The 16,473-nt window shown below is 48.0% G+C and overlaps 2 protein-coding genes and 1 pseudogene across 2 annotated transcripts; 2 read left to right on the forward strand and 1 right to left on the reverse strand.

Annotated features, from left to right (window-relative positions):
* Positions 1 to 6,589: 6,589 nt before the first annotated feature.
* LOC123433774 lies at positions 6,590 to 6,673 on the reverse strand (annotated as a pseudogene).
* A 2,770-nt stretch (positions 6,674 to 9,443) lies between these two features.
* On the forward strand, positions 9,444 to 10,043 carry LOC123424934 (ethylene-responsive transcription factor 15-like). The gene has a single exon (XM_045108618.1). It carries the CDS (start codon positions 9,444 to 9,446, stop codon positions 10,041 to 10,043), a length of 600 nt encoding a protein of 199 aa, XP_044964553.1.
* A 4,355-nt stretch (positions 10,044 to 14,398) lies between these two features.
* Positions 14,399 to 15,109, forward strand: LOC123429160 (ethylene-response factor C3-like). The gene has a single exon (XM_045113221.1). The coding sequence runs from the start codon at positions 14,399 to 14,401 to the stop codon at positions 15,107 to 15,109; it is 711 nt and encodes a 236-aa protein (XP_044969156.1).
* Positions 15,110 to 16,473: the final 1,364 nt, after the last annotated feature.

Consider the following 16,473-nt stretch of genomic DNA (forward strand, 5'->3'; position numbering starts at 1 on the left):
GTTTATGGGTTTTGCATTAGAGACAACCACACTCACTTTAAATAGGGCACCGCGTATTTCCGTTGAGATGACACAGTATAGACTGAGGTTTAGAGAAATCTAAACTGTCGTTTCTTGAAAGGTTGGGGTTTCGACACTTATGTGAAAAAGTTTCAGTCTGATAAGCTCGAACCCAAAGCGGATAAATGCTTCTTCATAGGGTATCCAAAACAGTTGGGTACATCTCCTATCTCAGATCCGAAAGCAAAGTGTTTGTTTCTAGAAACGGATCCTTTCTCGAGGAAAGGTTTCTCTCGAAAGAATTGAGTGGGAGGGTAGTAGAACTTGATGAGGTTATTGAACCATCACTTCAACCAGTGTGTAGCAGGGCATAGGAAGTTGTTCCTATGGCGCCTACACCAATTGAAGTGGAAGCTGATGATGGTGATCATTGAGCTTCGAATCAAGTTACTACAAACCTCGTAGGTCGACAAGGTCGCGTACTGCTGCAGAGTAGTACGGTAACCCTGTCTTGGAGGTCATGTTGTTGAGCAACAGTGAACCTACGAGTTATGAAGAAAGCGATGGTGGGCCCAGATTCCGACAAATGGCTGGAAGCCATGAAATCCGAGAGAGGATCCATGTGTGAAAACAAAGTGTAGACTTTGGTAGAACTACTTGATGGTCATAGGACTATTGAGTAAAAATGGATCTTTAAAAGAAGACAGACGATGATGGTGATAAGTCACTATTAAGAAAAGCTCGACTTGTCGCAAAGATGTTTTCGATAAGATCAAACAGTTGACTATGATGAGACTTTCTCACTCGTAGCGATGCTAAAAGTCTGTTAGAATTATGTTAGTTGTTGATGCATTATTTATGAAATATTGCACGTAGGATGTCAAAACATTGTTTTCTCGACGGTTTCCTTGAGCAAACATTGTATGTGATACAACCAGAAGGTTTTGTCGATCCTAAAGATACTAGCAAGTATGCAAGCTCCAGGGATCCTTCAATGGACTGGTGCAAGCATCTCGGAGTTGGAATATACACTTTGATGAGATGATCAAAGATTTTGGGTTTGTACAAGGTTTATGAGAAACTTGTATTTCCAAAGAAGTGAGTGGGAGCACTATAGAATTTCTGATAGGTATATGTGGTTGACATATTGTGGATCAGAAGTAATGTAGAATTTCTGTAAAGCATACAAGGTTGTTTGAAAGGAGTTTTCAAAGGAATACCTGGATTGAGCTACTTGAACGTTGAGCATCAAAGATCTCTGGAGATAGATCGAAAGCGCTTAATGGAAGTTTCAACAAGATGCATGCCTTGACAAGTTTTGAAGGAGTTCAAAATAGATCAGCAAAGAAGGAGTTCTTGGTTGCGTTGTAAGGTGTGAATTTGAGTAAGACTCAAAACCCGACCACGGCAGAATAAAGAGAATAGACGAAGGTCATCTTCTATGCCTTAGTCGTAGACTCTAAAGTATGCCATGCTGAGTACCGCACCTGATGTGTGCCTTGCAACAAGTCTGTTGAGAGGTACAGAGAGTGATCCATGATTGAATCACTAGCAGCGGTCAAAATTTATCCTTAGTAACAAATGGACTAAGGAATTTTTCTCGATTATGGAGGTGGTTGAAGAGTTCGTCGTAAAGGGTTACGTCGATGCAAGCTTTGACACTAATCCGAATAACTATGAGTAGTGAAACGGATTCATATAGTAGAGTAGATATTTGGAGCATTTCCGAATAGCACGTTGTAGCAGCATCTATAAGATGACATAAATATTTGTAAAGAATGCACAGATCTGAAAGTTTCAGAACCGTTGACTAAAACCTCTCTCACGAGCAAGACGTGATCAGACCCCATAACTATATGGGTGTTGGATTCGTTGGAATCACATGGTGATGTGAACTCAATTATTGACTCTAGTGCAAGTGGGAGACTGTTGGAAATATGCCCTAGAGGCAATAATAAATTAGTTATTATTATATTTCTTAGTTCATAAAAATCGTTTATTATCCATGCTATAATTGTATTGATTGGAAACACAATACTTGTGTGGATACATAGACAAAACACTGTCCCTAGTAAGCCTCTAGTTGACTAGCTCGTTGATCAAAGATGGTCAAGGTTTCCTGGCCATAGGTAAGTGTTGTCACTTGATAACGGGATCACATCATTAGGAGAATCATGTGATGGACTAGACCCAAACTAATAGACGTAGCATGTTGATCGTGTCATTTTGTTGCTACTGTTTTCTGCGTGTCAAGTATTTATTCCTATGACCATGAGATCATATAACTCACTGACACCGGAGGAATGCTTTGTGTGTATCAAACGTCGCAACGTAACTGGGTGACTATAAAGATGCTCTACAGGTATCTCCGAAGGTGTTAGTTGAGTTAGTATGGATCAAGACTGGGATTTGTCACTCCGTGTGACGGAGAGGTATCTCGGGGCCCACTCGGTAATACAACATCACACACAAGCCTTGCAAGCAATGTAACTTAGTGTAAGTTGCGGGATCTTGTATTACGGAACGAGTAAAGAGACTTGCCGGTAAACGAGATTGAAATAGGTATGCGGATACTGACGATCGAATCTCGGGCAAGTAACATACCGAAGGACAAAGGGAATGATATACGGGATTATACGAATCCTTGGCACTGAGGTTCAAACGATAAGATCTTCGTAGAATATGTAGGATCCAATATGGGCATCCAGGTCCCGCTATTGGATATTGATCGAGGAGTCTCTCGGGTCATGTCTACATAGTTCTCGAACCCGCAGGGTCTGCACACTTAAGGTTCGACGTTGTTTTATGCGTATTTGAGTTATATGGTTGGTTACCGAATATTGTTTGGTGTCCCGGATGAGATCACGGACGTCACGAGGGTTTCCGGAATGGTCCGGAAACGAAGATTGATATATAGGATGACCTCATTTGATTACCGGAAGGTTTTCGGAGTTACCGGGAATGTACCGGGAATGACGAATGGGTTCCGGGAGTTCATCGGGGGGGGGGGGGGGCAACCCACCCCGGGGAAGCCCATAGGCTTTGGGGAGACACACCAGCCCTTAGTGGGCTGGTGGGACAGCCCCAAGGGGGCCTATGCGCCAAGAGAAGAAAATCAAAGGAAAAGAAAAAAAAAGAGGGAAGAAGTGGGAAGGGAGGGGGGAGTCCTCCCCCCTTGGCTCGGCCGACCCCTTGGGAGTCCCTTGGACCCCAAGGCAAGGTCCCCCTCCCTCCTCCTATATATATGGGGCTTTTAGGGCAGATTTGAGACGACTTTCTCACGGCTGCCCGACCACATACCTCCATAGTTTTTCCTCTAGATCGCGTTTCTGCGGAGCTCGGGCGGAGCCCTGCTGAGACGAGATCATCACCAACCTCCGGAGCGCCGTCACGCTGCCGGAGAACTCTTCTACCTCTCCGTCTCTCTTGCTGGATCAAGAAGGCCGAGATCATCGTCGAGCTGTACGTGTGCTGAACGCGGAGGTGCCGTCCGTTCGGTACTAGATCGTGGGACTGATCGCGGGATTGTTCGCGGGGTGGATCAAGGGACGTGAGGACGTTGCACTACATCAACCGCGTTCTCTAACGCTGCTGCTGTTCGATCTACAAGGGTACGTAGATCACTCATCCCCTCTCGTAGATGGACATCACCATGATAGGTCTTCGTGCGCGTAGGAAAATTTTTGTTTCCCATGCGACGTTCCCCAACAGCTGTTTCATGAACACATCCTGTTTCAGAACACCATGTAAAAACGCGTTCTTGACATCCAACTATCACATGCACCAACCTTTAGAGACAGCTATAGACAAAATTAATCTGATAGTGGCAGCTTTGACAACAGGGCTAAAGGTGTCCTCATAATCAAGACCATAACGCTGTTTAAAACCTTTAGCAACCAATCGTGCTTTATAACGATCAACACTGCCATCAGACTTACGTTTAATCTTGTATACCCACTTGCAGTCAATGAGATTTGTACCTTTTTGGTGTGGCACAAGATGCCACGTACGATTTTCCATAAGTGCACGATACTCCTCATCCATGGCCTCCTTCCAACGAGAATGAGTAAGGGCCTCCGACAAATTTTGTGGTTCACCTGTAGCACAAAAGGAGCCCCAACGGATACAACCATCTTTATATTCTTTGGGTTTGAGAGTACCACTGCGAGACCGTGCATGAGGACGACCAGGAGGAGGAGGCGGCGGAGGTGGCAGGAGAGCCTGTCGACGCCGAAGTGCACCAGGAGCATCAGAAGAGGCAGCCGACGCTGATCCAGCGTCATCTGCGACATGTAGCGAGTCAGGAGTCGACACGTGGTCGGATGAAGCTGCGGAAGAGTGCGTCTCCAGGATCTGTGGAGAGGGCGGCCCACAAGCAGTGGGAGTTGTCGCCACAGCAGCCGAGGTGGGCGTCGCATCCGAGGAGGAGATGAATGTGGCAGCAGACCGGGGCAGACCCGAGGGGGGGTGGCAGCCGACCGGGACAGTCCCGTGTCCCACGCTAGGCCGGGCATGTGGTCGATGTCGGGAGACCGTCCCGGGCCCGAGGCGGAGCCGTCTGAACCCGTGCATGAGGCCGCGCCACGTAGGGCGGCAGGAGCGGGCGGGAGCGGACCGGATAGGCGTGCAGATCCCGTAGCGGATGCGCCTGACGCGTCTGGTGCTGGCGATCCTGAGGCGGATCTGGCAGGGAGATCAGCAGGAGAATCCGCGCCGGTGGGATTTGCTGTGGCTGGCGACTCTGTAGCATGTGTTACCTGCATAAAATCACCATTTTCTGCACAGTTTTCATTAGATCCTGGTACACTGGTATGGGAAATAGACACAGTATTAGTATGCACTTCCTCTAGAGATACTTGGGATGGCTGTGGAGGAAAAAGAGAAGGTAAAAGAACGAGTTCCGCACGAAGTTGGGCGCCGGCATTAGGGTGTAGGGCAGCAAAGGGGAAAATGTGCTCATCAAAGATAACATCACGAGAAACATAGACCCGACCCATGGACACATCAATGCATTTATACCCTTTGTGGAGTGGACTGTAGCCAAGAAACACACATTGTTTAGAACGATACTCAAGTTTGTGCTTGTTGAAGGGTCGCAAGTTTGGCCAAACTGCACACCCAAAAATACGAAGAGAAGAATAATCAGGTGTGATGTTAAAGAGGCATTCAAGTGGGGTTTGGTTATGAATGACACGACTAGGAACACGATTTATAAGGTAGACAGCCGTGAGAAAAGCCTCATCCCAAAACTTGAGTTGCATGGATGCATGGGCTAAAAGAGAGAGGCCTACTTCAATAATATGACGGTGTTTGCGTTCAGCAGAACCATTTTGTTGATGAGCATGAGGGCAGGAAACATGATGTGTAATCCCAATGCTTTCAAAAAATTGATTCAACTTTTGATATTCACCTCCCCAATCAGTTTGCATGGCAACGATTTTCTTATCAAATAGGCGTTCAACTAGAGCTTGAAAGAGGTGAAACTTTTGGAACACATCAGACTTATGTTTGATAAGATAAATCCAACTGAACTTACTAAAATCATCGATGAAACTGACATAGTATTTTTGTTTCCCAACAGAAAGAGGCCCAGGGCCCCATACATCGGAAAAAATAAGCTCTAAAGGAGCATGAGATACACTAGTTGAACGAGAGTAAGGGAGTTGATGGCTCTTAGCCATTTGACAAGCATCACAAACTAAATGATGATCGGTTTTATTGGACATGGGAAGATGATGGTTACGAAGAATTTGCTGCACCATTGGGAAGGATGGGTATCCTAGACGCCTATGCCACCTAGAGGTAGATGGCTTGACGACTCCAAAAACCTGAGGCCCAGGGATAGCTGGCCGGCCATTGATTGGGTAGAGTCCATCTCTACTTGGACCGTGAAGAATTGTGTTCCCCATTGCCTGATCATTCACAGAAAAGAACTCAGAGTAAACAATAAGATATGCATCATTATCTTTGGTAAGTTGATGGCCGGAAAGGAGGCTTTTGGTGGTACTAGGTACATGGAGAATATTGTTTAGCTTGAGAGACTCATGAGGGGGGTAGGAAGAAGTGCATGACCAACATGTGCAATTTCCATACCTTGACCACTTGTTGTATGGATTTGTTCCGGCCCGGTGTAGCGATCACAAACCGTAAGCTTCTCTAACTCACCGGTCACGTGATCCGTTGCTCCCGTGTCAAGATACCAATTAGTATCAACACCATAGGAGGTAGCAGCTGCATTGGCAGACTTGGGAGGATTGCCTTGACGCTTGGGGTTGTTGTTGAAGGTCTTGTCGAAGCTCTTTTTGCAGGACCAAGCACTGTGACCAGCATATTTGCAGATCTGGCAAATGAGCGGGCCTTGGGGATGAACAACGCCTCCTCTTGGTGGTGCGGCAGTGGTGCCGAAAGTGTTGTTGAAGGGGGCACCACCGCCAGCAGAAGATCGAGCAGGGCCACCACGGCCGCCCCCTTTGGAGGCGAGGTTGATGGAGTGGGCGGCAGTAGTGTTTTGGGATTCAATCCTTGTTTCGGCAGAGAGGAGTAGAGAAAACAGCTCACCGAGGCCGATGGGGTTGTCTGCTGCTGCACGGGTTGAGATTGCAGATACAAAGGAGTTGTAATCCGAATCCAAACCGTGCAGTATATGGGAGACAACCTCATCTTCATCAACGGGAGTCCCGGCCTCCGCAAGTTCATCTGCGAAGCCTTTCATCTTAGTATAATAGGAGGCAGCGGAGAGATCACCTTTGCGGGATGTAGATAGTTGGCCGCGAAGTTGAATCTTGCGAGCATGGGACTGTGCCGCAAACAGCATGAGTATCATCTGCCACACGCCGGAGGAGGTGGTGACGGTGTGGACTTGCAGGAGTACATCCCAGGAGAGGGATGCAAGGAGGAAAGTCAGGACCTGTTGGTCCTGACTGTACCACGCGGTGTACGCCGGGTTGGGAGCTGAGATCAACTCCTTCTTCCCGGAGACCTCCATCTCCGTGGTCAGAACGGCAGGGGGTGCCGCAGAGGTACCATCTAGATACCCCATCAGGCCGGCAACCCTGATGTGGGGGAAGAACTTGTGCCTTCCACATAAAAAAATTCTCTCGGGAAAGCTTCTCGGTGATTGTGTGGTCGAGGGCAGCAAGGGAGGTGGAGGAGTTCATCGCGGCGGTGGTGGTGGAGGAGGAGGGGTTGGACATAGATGGGAAGAGGGAGGCTCTTATACCATGTGAGAATTACTGGGGTAGAAACGTATGCGTTATGCAGGGACGTATGCGTGTTTATATAGGGCCTAAGCCAACCGAATACACAAGATTTACAAGGAGGTTAGGATTGAGAATATATCTACAAGATCAATCCTAACTTAAACAACACGCACCCTTAATGTTACAATGTCTAACAATTTTTACTGTCCACGTTCAATGTGGCTAAACGGAACCTACCTTGGTGATTCATAGATACAGTAGTGCTCCATCCAATCCGTATTAATTGTCTCTTCATCATCTTGAAAGAGCATGACCTGGGGGGCGTGGGTGATTTCTTCCGTTTCTTACTAAGAACGTTGAGCATTGACCCCACAGAGAGAATTCAAGGAGCTTGAACAAGGAAGTCAATCGATACAAGAGATGCCTTTCGATTCAGCATGAACGAACAGTCCATAATATTCCAGAGAGAATTATTGCACTTGCACATTAAATAATACTCGAGGGAACAGGCGCAGAAAGTTCACCAGATAGAAACAACGTAGTACACTCCTTGAATTTGGTTTATCTATTGAGAGTACAGGCTGGGCTTAACAAATTCCAAGATACTCCAGTTGACTGGAATAATTGTTGAGTAAATAGGCAATTTTCCGAGTATATTAATCCACGAAATAATAACTAGCATGACATTGACTAGACTAATGACATACTGATCTTGAGCTAACCTAGCACATACTACGCATATAGTGGATACATCTATGCAAACAAGTAGTACTGCTAGGATAAATACGAACATGAGGATAAACGAGTCATACCCTCCAATCGGCCAGTTGGCCGTAGCAGCAGCGGCGGCGGCGGCAGTATCCTCTGCCGTCTTCTTCTCGGCTTCCTCGCGGAGACGGTCAGCTTCGCTTGGTGAAGACATGGCGATGACGAGGGCGACGCGGACGTAGACGAAGCAGACGGACGGAGGCGAGCAGTCGCGTGATCGCTCCCCAAAAACCTAATCGCCCCTCTCCCGTATAGGAACCGGAGAGGCGAGGATTCGGAGGCCTGCTCTCCCGTCGACCGTGTACGCGGTAAACGGGACGGAGTCGCCGGCGGCAGCAGCAGTTCAAGGAACGAACGCGTGAGGCAGATGTGATCTGATTCTCGTGACGGCTAGGATAGGCGATCGCGTGCTTATAAAGGCGGCTGGATGGAGAGACGTGGGTCAAGCCCATGTCCGAGTCGGTAACAGCCACGATCCGACGTCTCGGATCGTGCCTTGTCCGTTACGTATTCTCCGTTCCTGACCGGCAAAAATAAGCGCGTAGGTATGAGCTCGGCTCGGCTCATTCCCGCAACCCGCGTCGTGACAAGGCATGCATGGCGGCGGAGGAGGAGTGCGCGAGGGCACCTTCTCTTCTCACTCTCCTATAGCATGTGGAAGAGAGACCCTTATAAAGGGGTCCAAACTCTCCTCCACTAACGGGGTGGGACTAAACTCCCACCACCTTGTTATGCCACCACCTACATGGGTCCTTGGAGATTTTTCTGAAATTCTCTAATGGGCCTAAAGCCCACCTCCAAATTTCAACAATAATCCCTCAATTAGCACTAATCGATCGCAGCCTGCCCGAGAAAAGAGCTGCCCTTGAATGGCACTGTCCGGGCGAACCTGGGAGATGGCATGCATTGTCTATTTTCTTCAGGAAGGTTTTAGCTACCGGCGAGGTGACCGCACTGGCATGGCAGCTCGATCTTAGGCGGCCGGGAAATGGCAAGTGTCGTCACGGCGAAAAGTAGGGGGGGCTGCCGCCGTCGGCTGGTCACGTCACACCCCGAGGCCCGACCGAGCATCTCCGAAGCTTCTCCGGTTTTCTTCGACCTCGACCTCTTGCCGTCTCCGCGACCCAAGACCGATCGTACTTCGCCAGGTTAGGGTTTTCGATCGGGAGGTCCTGCAGGTTATAAAATCAGATTGAGGAGTGGTGACGCACAGGAGGTGTGTCTTATCCAGCCGCCCTACGTAGGCCCTCTCAACCCCCAAAATCATGGAAGTCACTTTCCAGTGAAAACGACCACCACATGCACCTCCAACTCGACATTTCCAGAGCTGGTCTATGTCGATGGTGGCACCGGCACCGTCCAAGGTCTCCTATTTGTGAAACCCAACGCCTTCTCTGCTCTATATATATTAACCCATCCACCGGGATCACACACCACAATACCTCATAACCACCGGCTGGGCCAACACACATGGACATGGACAACCACTACTACGCCGGCGGCTGCATGGGCGGCGCCACTGATCGCTCCTGCAGCTCCTCTTCCTCCTTCTCGTCCTGGGACTCGTTTCCCTCCGACATGAGCAACGGCGAGACGATTGAGGTGGAGACGAGGCAGCCGAAGAAGCCAGCGGCCTCGGCGTTCATCGGTGTTCGTGCACGGCCGTGGGGACGGTTCGCGGCGGAGATCCGGGACTCTACGCGGGGAGGCGCGCGGGTGTGGCTGGGCACCTTCGGCACCGCCGAGGCCGCCGCCATGGCCTACGACCAAGCGGCGCTGTCCTCACGGGGCGCCGCCACGGCGCTCAACTTCCCCTTGGAGCGCGTCCAGGAGTCGCTCCAGGCACTTGGCGCCACCGGCACAGGCGTGGTCGGCTCGCCCGTGTTGGCGCTCAAACGGCGCCACTCCAAGAGAAGGAGGCGGAGCAAGGCCGAGCTAGCGAACGACGCGGCGACATGCATGAGGAGGAGCAAGGTCATAGCCAAGCAGAAGAAGTTCACTGTGGAGCTGGAGGACCTCGGCGCCGACTATCTCGACGAGCTTCTCAGGATTACTTGTAGTACAGCTTACTACTAGTATATACAGTATATAAACTAATAATGCTATCAACACTTCAACAGTGCGTACGTTGGTTGTAGGCTTTTAGTAGCTTTGAGAGGCCCGTGTGAGGAGCTGCCAAAACACAGCTACTTCTCGTGAGGTAATTAAGTGGAAGTATACCTGGGTTTTGTCCGGTTTGGTGACTAAGGAGCTGTTCGGTTATCCTCCGGCTCTCTGAAATCTGAGGATCTATGGAGCATCCTTTCCCCCGCTCCACGATTTTTAGCTACTGCTCCATCAACTCCGGGAGTTGGGTTGTGGAGCCGGAGGGCCTCTAAGTAATTACAGTGTTTCATTAGACGAAACATGATAAATGAAATTAATAAAACCTCAAAAGGCGAAAGATATGAAGATGATGAACGAACAAATTAATACACATTTTGCACAAATAAAGCAAACAAGCTAAAAGAAAAGAGCATCTTGAAGATGATGACACCATCCACGCCTGATTGAGCATCGTAGAAGAAAGAAGTAGGATTATAATGGAGCTGTCAACCCACTTCGAGGGAGCAGTTTTAACATGCTTCCTCTTACCCCCTCTTTTAACGTGAAAGGTAAGAGTATATGATAAATCTGAATCGTTCATCTTATTAATTAGTGATCTGATTAACTCTTACCTTCTCAACTCACATGTAAAGATAGGGGGTAAGGGCATGTAAAGATAGGGGGTAAGGGCATGTCCAACGCCAACCGGCAAATTAATTATTGAACTAATGACTTCAATAGAAAATGACAGTGCTTGTATTTTTCAGGCTAGGCTAGGCTCGGTTTGAGTTCACAGGGTAAAGCTCGAACTAGCTCAAAGTAGGCGCTCGCCCTAGAACTAGGAGAGACACATGCCTCATGTTCACAAGGCAGAAGAACTACGCACAACTACCATGACGCGATGAGCACGCCTAGTCAGCTACACTACGTTGCTTACGCACAACCATGCCAAAAGGGTTAAAGTAGTGGAAGAGGTCGGTGAAGAATATGATGCAGAGAGTTTGAACCAAGGCGACAGGCATCAATAGAGAACCCCACTATTATGTGACTGGCCAAGGAACTCATCACGTCTGCCATGTTGCTATCCCCGGAAGAGGAACCATATCACCTCTAGCCGAGAATTGAGGACGCCAACCTAGTGACAAACATGAGCATGCACAAAGGTGAGCATACACAACATAAGAAAACAATAGAGCATGCAGGATTTGTCAAACCTTAATGCGGATACCGCAATTAGACACTTAAAACCACACACCTACTTCCCACCTATCCATAGCACCTCTAGAGGGACAACACAATGCCACATGCCAAAGTCGCCCAGTCCGAGACAGATAATAGGTTTTCACCCGAGGGGGGTTATGGAAAAGGGACCTCGATGGTGCTCCTAGAGATGAAAGCACCAAGACGGCCAAAGATTTCCATTTATCTCAGTCTCAGACCACCAAACAACGACATATTCAATGATCGATGGCCATTGGTGGCTAGATCTGTCGATGAGGTGACATAGAGGAGGAGAGTGAGCCTCAATCTTTAAACATTGAGGGATGACCAGACAACCCATGCACGAAGACCCACTCCGATCGTCGCCACATCATTGGCTTGACTAAGGAGACTGGTCGGAACCCGTAAAAGCCTCTACAGCTTAAGCACCACCGCCATACAAAAACCCGACGCTTGATATGCAGAGCGGTCGAAACCTTGTTGCCACCCTCGTTGGAGGACGTGTGGGCTTATTGATGGCTATCTCCAGGGCGCCAAAGAGAAAGGTAGCAGGGAAAGGTTGGCAACATGATGAAGCCCTCGACAGCCCCTGTGGCACTTTAGAGCCAGAAGGTTGGGAGTGGGAGGAGATCAATGTCTAGGGCCTAGGGCACCTCTTCTTTTTTCCTTCTACTTCTATGGTGATGAGACATAGAGTTATGGGTTATACCTTCATCAGATTCGATGAACCGGTTCCTCCTGTTTCAATTCGACGGAGGGCATACATTCACATGATTCTAAGTGTATCAGCTCTAGCCTGTGGCCATGGTCAAGCCATTTCAATAATTGAAATGTGGGTGGTAAGATCATGCCACCACCAATAATGACAATGTGCATCATAATTCTTGTGGTTTTGTAGCTATGAACCGAAAAAAGCTTCAGTCCTACTTTATATATAAAGCAAAGAAGGCAAAATGATACTAGGTGCAAGGAGATTCGTGGAATCGCAAGTCCATGTTCTTGACATTAATTGACATATCGTCTTGGTTTGTGTGCGTGTACATTTTGTAGCATTGTAAATTGCTTTAGTATGCATACGATGGTTGCGAGAGGAGCCTAATACGGTTGGGGGTGCAAGTTTATCTTTTTCTTTAGCAATCAGTTAGACGTATAGGGGATAAAGCCATAAAAGGCGATTGATGCCGGATTTTTGAATTTATTGGTCAAACAGTATTGGTTACAATTTACTTTGGTTCTTCATGTCAAAGGAGCACGACCAAGACTAAGACGGGGGACTTTCTTCTCCTTCTAACCAAGAAGGTTGAGATTGACTATGCCTAGAGAGAGAATTCATGGAGCAAGAACAAGGAAAGTCAATATGTGCGGTCAACCGAAGTTTTATAGCTCCCAACGCTCCTTCTATTTACATACATGCACATAAAAATAAGATGCCTTCCGGTTGGGCAAGTAAGATAAATAAGCCCACAATACATAGGGTGAAATTTGCACTTGCACATAAAAATGTAGTAGAGTCCTTGATTTTAGTTTATCTGTCTTGCGGCAAGGGTTGCGGCGGCGACCAACACCCTCTGTCTTGCATGGCGGGCACACCTCACAGTAGCACTAGACAACCTATGACCCATGTCGGAGTTGAGATCCGAGTCAGAGCCCGACGCCTCGGGGACGAGGCATCTCTATGTATGGGTCATCGACTCATAGGGGTGAGCGTGCATCCGTGTATGTAGGGTCTGTTTATGTACTGTGTTTCTAACAAAAAACAATGATCATGGTTAGGGCATCTCCAATTGCAATCGACGAATTTCCTCTCGCATCCGTCCGCGGACGCGGGTGGGGATGGGAGGGGGACCAGTCCGCGGAAACAGATGCGAGAGGGCCACATCCAACCGTAGCCGCACACATTTCAGCCCGCATTTTAATAAATAAGACGAAATTCATGCAAACCGGACGATATTCATCAAAGTTCGGATAGGAAATAGGACAAATCATCCATACATACCATGCAAATTAAGTCTAGTATAACAAGGTCTCAAATTAAGAAAATGTATAACAAGTTTTTTATCAAAAGGTCATGTCATCCCACACATACTAGCCCTTCAGCTTCATCCAATAGTGTGTGTACGTAAATGATCATCTCTTTCCCCTCTCTTGATGTATTATTATAAGTCGGTTGCTACGAATAATTTTTAAAATCGTTGTCCAAGTTGAAATCATGAACCCAATCCCAAATCGAGTACCTCAATTAAATAAAAAAACTTCAAAATTAAGATGCATAATGAATTGAATAGAAAAACTTGTTGAAAAATTGTTATTTCCGATCAAAATTAAGTGACCAAATTTCAATTGAAGACCTTAATTAATTATGAGGCCTCCAATCCTAAAGAGAATAGTGATATAGTAGATGTGTGAGGCAATCGAGGCTGGATTCAGCCGGTGGCCGGCTACCCGCAAATAGTTAGCCGGATATTCTTGGGCCTGATGATGGATATTAATCTAGAACAAGGGGTCTTCACTCGCAATAGTCATGAAATTAAGGATTGTGGCAATAACTTTACTTTTTGTTCTTTTGACCATGATCGTAGGAATCATAATTTCGAAGCTCACAATCTTGCCTAAACGGTATATAACCTAGGTCCAGGTAAATATGTTTGGTTGGGTACTCCTCGTGACCCAAACCGTATACCTATGAACATCCTCATTGATTAATAAAGTGGCCAGATTTCAAAAAAAAAAAAAAAAGGTTAGCCGGATATTCGAGCACATTCATGGTAGCTGTCAACGGTAGGAGGTGACGCCCACGAGCCTTGTCTTACTGAGCCGCCCTACGTCAGTCCCACACTCCCCCCTCCAACCTCGGTTGAGGCACAGCCTCAATCAACACAGTGGAGACTTTCCGGAGAAAACGACTCATTCCCAACTTGTCATTTTTAGAGCTGATCGATGCATGGTGTGGCAGTGGCACCGTCCTGCTGCTCCTATTTGCCAACACAGAATTTCTTTCTAATTTGTTAGGCCCCAAGGCTCCATCAGCTCTCTCACTCTCTATATATTAACCCACAGATCTCTCTCTATATATATTAACCCACAGACAGAGGTGTTCCCACCGGCCGGGCTGACAACACACACACATGGACAACCACGGCGGCGACATGTACCACTGCACCGGCTGCACCGATCCCTCCTGCTCCTCAATCTCATCACTGGGCTCGTTTCCGTCCTACGACTTGACCAGCGGTGCCGGTGAGATGGTTGAAACATGGCGGAACAACCCTCCAGCTTCCTGGAATCATTTCCAGGCTGATCCCTCCTGCAGCTCCTCCTCGTCCCGGGACTCGTTTCCGTCCGACATGAGCAGCAGCGACATGATCGGTGCGGAAACGAGTCGTCGGCCGAAGAAACGAGCAGCGTCGGCGGCGCCGTCGTACATCGGCGTGCGCGCGCGGCCGTGGGGACGGTTCGCTGCAGAGATCCGGGACTCGACGCGGGGCGGCACGCGGGTCTGGCTGGGCACCTTCGGCACCGCCGAGGACGCTGCCATGGCCTATGACCAGGCGGCGCTCTCCTCGCGGGGCGCGGCCACGGCGCTCAACTTCCCCCTGGAGCGCGTCCAGGAGTCGCTCCGTGCCCTCGGCGCCACCGGCACAGGCGCGGCCGGCTCGCCCGTGCTGGCCCTCAAACGACGCCACTCCAAGAGAAGAAGGCGCAGCAAGACCGAGATAGCGAACGACGCGGCGACATGCCGGAGGAGCAACATGATCGTGGCCAAAGACAAGCGGTTTATCGTGGAGCTGGAGGACCTCGGTGCCGACTACTTGGACGAGCTTCTCGCCTTCTCATGATTATGTGTAATACAGCTTACTAGTGACTATTACCTTGGAAAGCCTGAGTTTGTTCAATTTGGTCAACTGCCAATCCATCGTCTAGCGTATGTGCTTGCTTTCTTAGTCCATGAATTTTATCCATTTCCGAGATGATTTAATGGGTATTGCTAAATGCACATGTATATGCAGAAGTGCATTTCTTTGACACGGTATAATCAACGTCGTTCACATACGCTCATCTCTATAAACATACACATGCGCATCCTACCTCTATGAACACCTTCGACAGACTAAACCGACATTGCATGTTGAGATTTTACGAAGTCACCGCAGTCTTTTAAAAACTAGGTTTCTCACCCGGCTTTATTAAATCTACTGCAAAAAACACAAGACTCGGGGATTAATATTACTATACGGTTGTATCATCTTGATATATCAATCAATCAAATGCTCTTTGCCAATAACAATGAGGAAATTGGAATGTGTTTTAATAAATAAAATGTTCTGTAGCTGAAATAGTTATATAATTGACATTCCGTTTTCCCATGTGCATTAGCTTTGTGTCATGGAGGGTTTTAGAACTATGAGCTTCTGGACATGTCCCAACAAACATTTTAACATTTTTGTTGCCATTCGGCAATTTATTAGGTCATATCTTGTAACAAAACGCTAAAGCGGACACAGCCACGTGATACAACTTAATCAGCTCCACCTTGTAGAGCATGAGAGCCTTACAGAGGAGGTCCATGGGCGAAAGCTAAAATCCTTGCTTGAAGAAGTTCACAAAGATGACCCTCTCGCATGACATTGTCTTTGACTTGTGGTGGCCATAGACCACCTGTCGAGCTCCGACCGCGAGGTAGTGTCCCACTCTGCATCAGATCCTTTAGCTGGTCCTTCACCACCACCGAGCTCTTCCATCACCTTCAAGCTCCGGAAGGCATTGGCAATCGGTTGTCTGGCTAGTAGAATCAGAGGCAACATCTAGGAGGAGGAGGAGAGCAATGGCGGGGGCTACAACGCTGCTTCTTTTCTTCCTTCTAGCTCTATGTCGAGGAGTCCAAGAGTTGTTCGTTATATCTTCGTAAAATTTTAGTGCAATTGTTTCCTCCCGCTTCGATTCACTGGGAGGGCATGCATGTGAGGGATTCTAAGATTCACATTCCAAGGTGCCGACCACAGTCAAGCCGTTGCAAGAACTTAATTTTGCGAGATAAGAGCATGCCGTCACCTGAAACCAGCCATTTGAATTCTTGGAAAGGGCTGCTCGTTAGTTAAAACATTTCTTCTAAGAGACGAAGGACAATTTAAATTTCAGATTGGCATATCTCACTCCAAATATGGTGCCGACACAAGTAAGCTTATGTAGCGACTCAAAACTG

Source organism: Hordeum vulgare, chromosome 2H (genome assembly GCF_904849725.1).
Source record: "Hordeum vulgare subsp. vulgare chromosome 2H, MorexV3_pseudomolecules_assembly, whole genome shotgun sequence".
Taxonomy (NCBI): domain Eukaryota; kingdom Viridiplantae; phylum Streptophyta; class Magnoliopsida; order Poales; family Poaceae; genus Hordeum; species Hordeum vulgare.

What these genes read in the sequence shown, in the direction of transcription:
- LOC123429160 (XM_045113221.1), top strand. Translation starts at nt 14,399, where the DNA reads ATGGACAACCACGGCGGCGACATGTACCACTGCACCGGCTGCACCGAT.
- LOC123424934 (XM_045108618.1), top strand. Translation starts at nt 9,444, where the DNA reads ATGGACAACCACTACTACGCCGGCGGCTGCATGGGCGGCGCCACTGAT.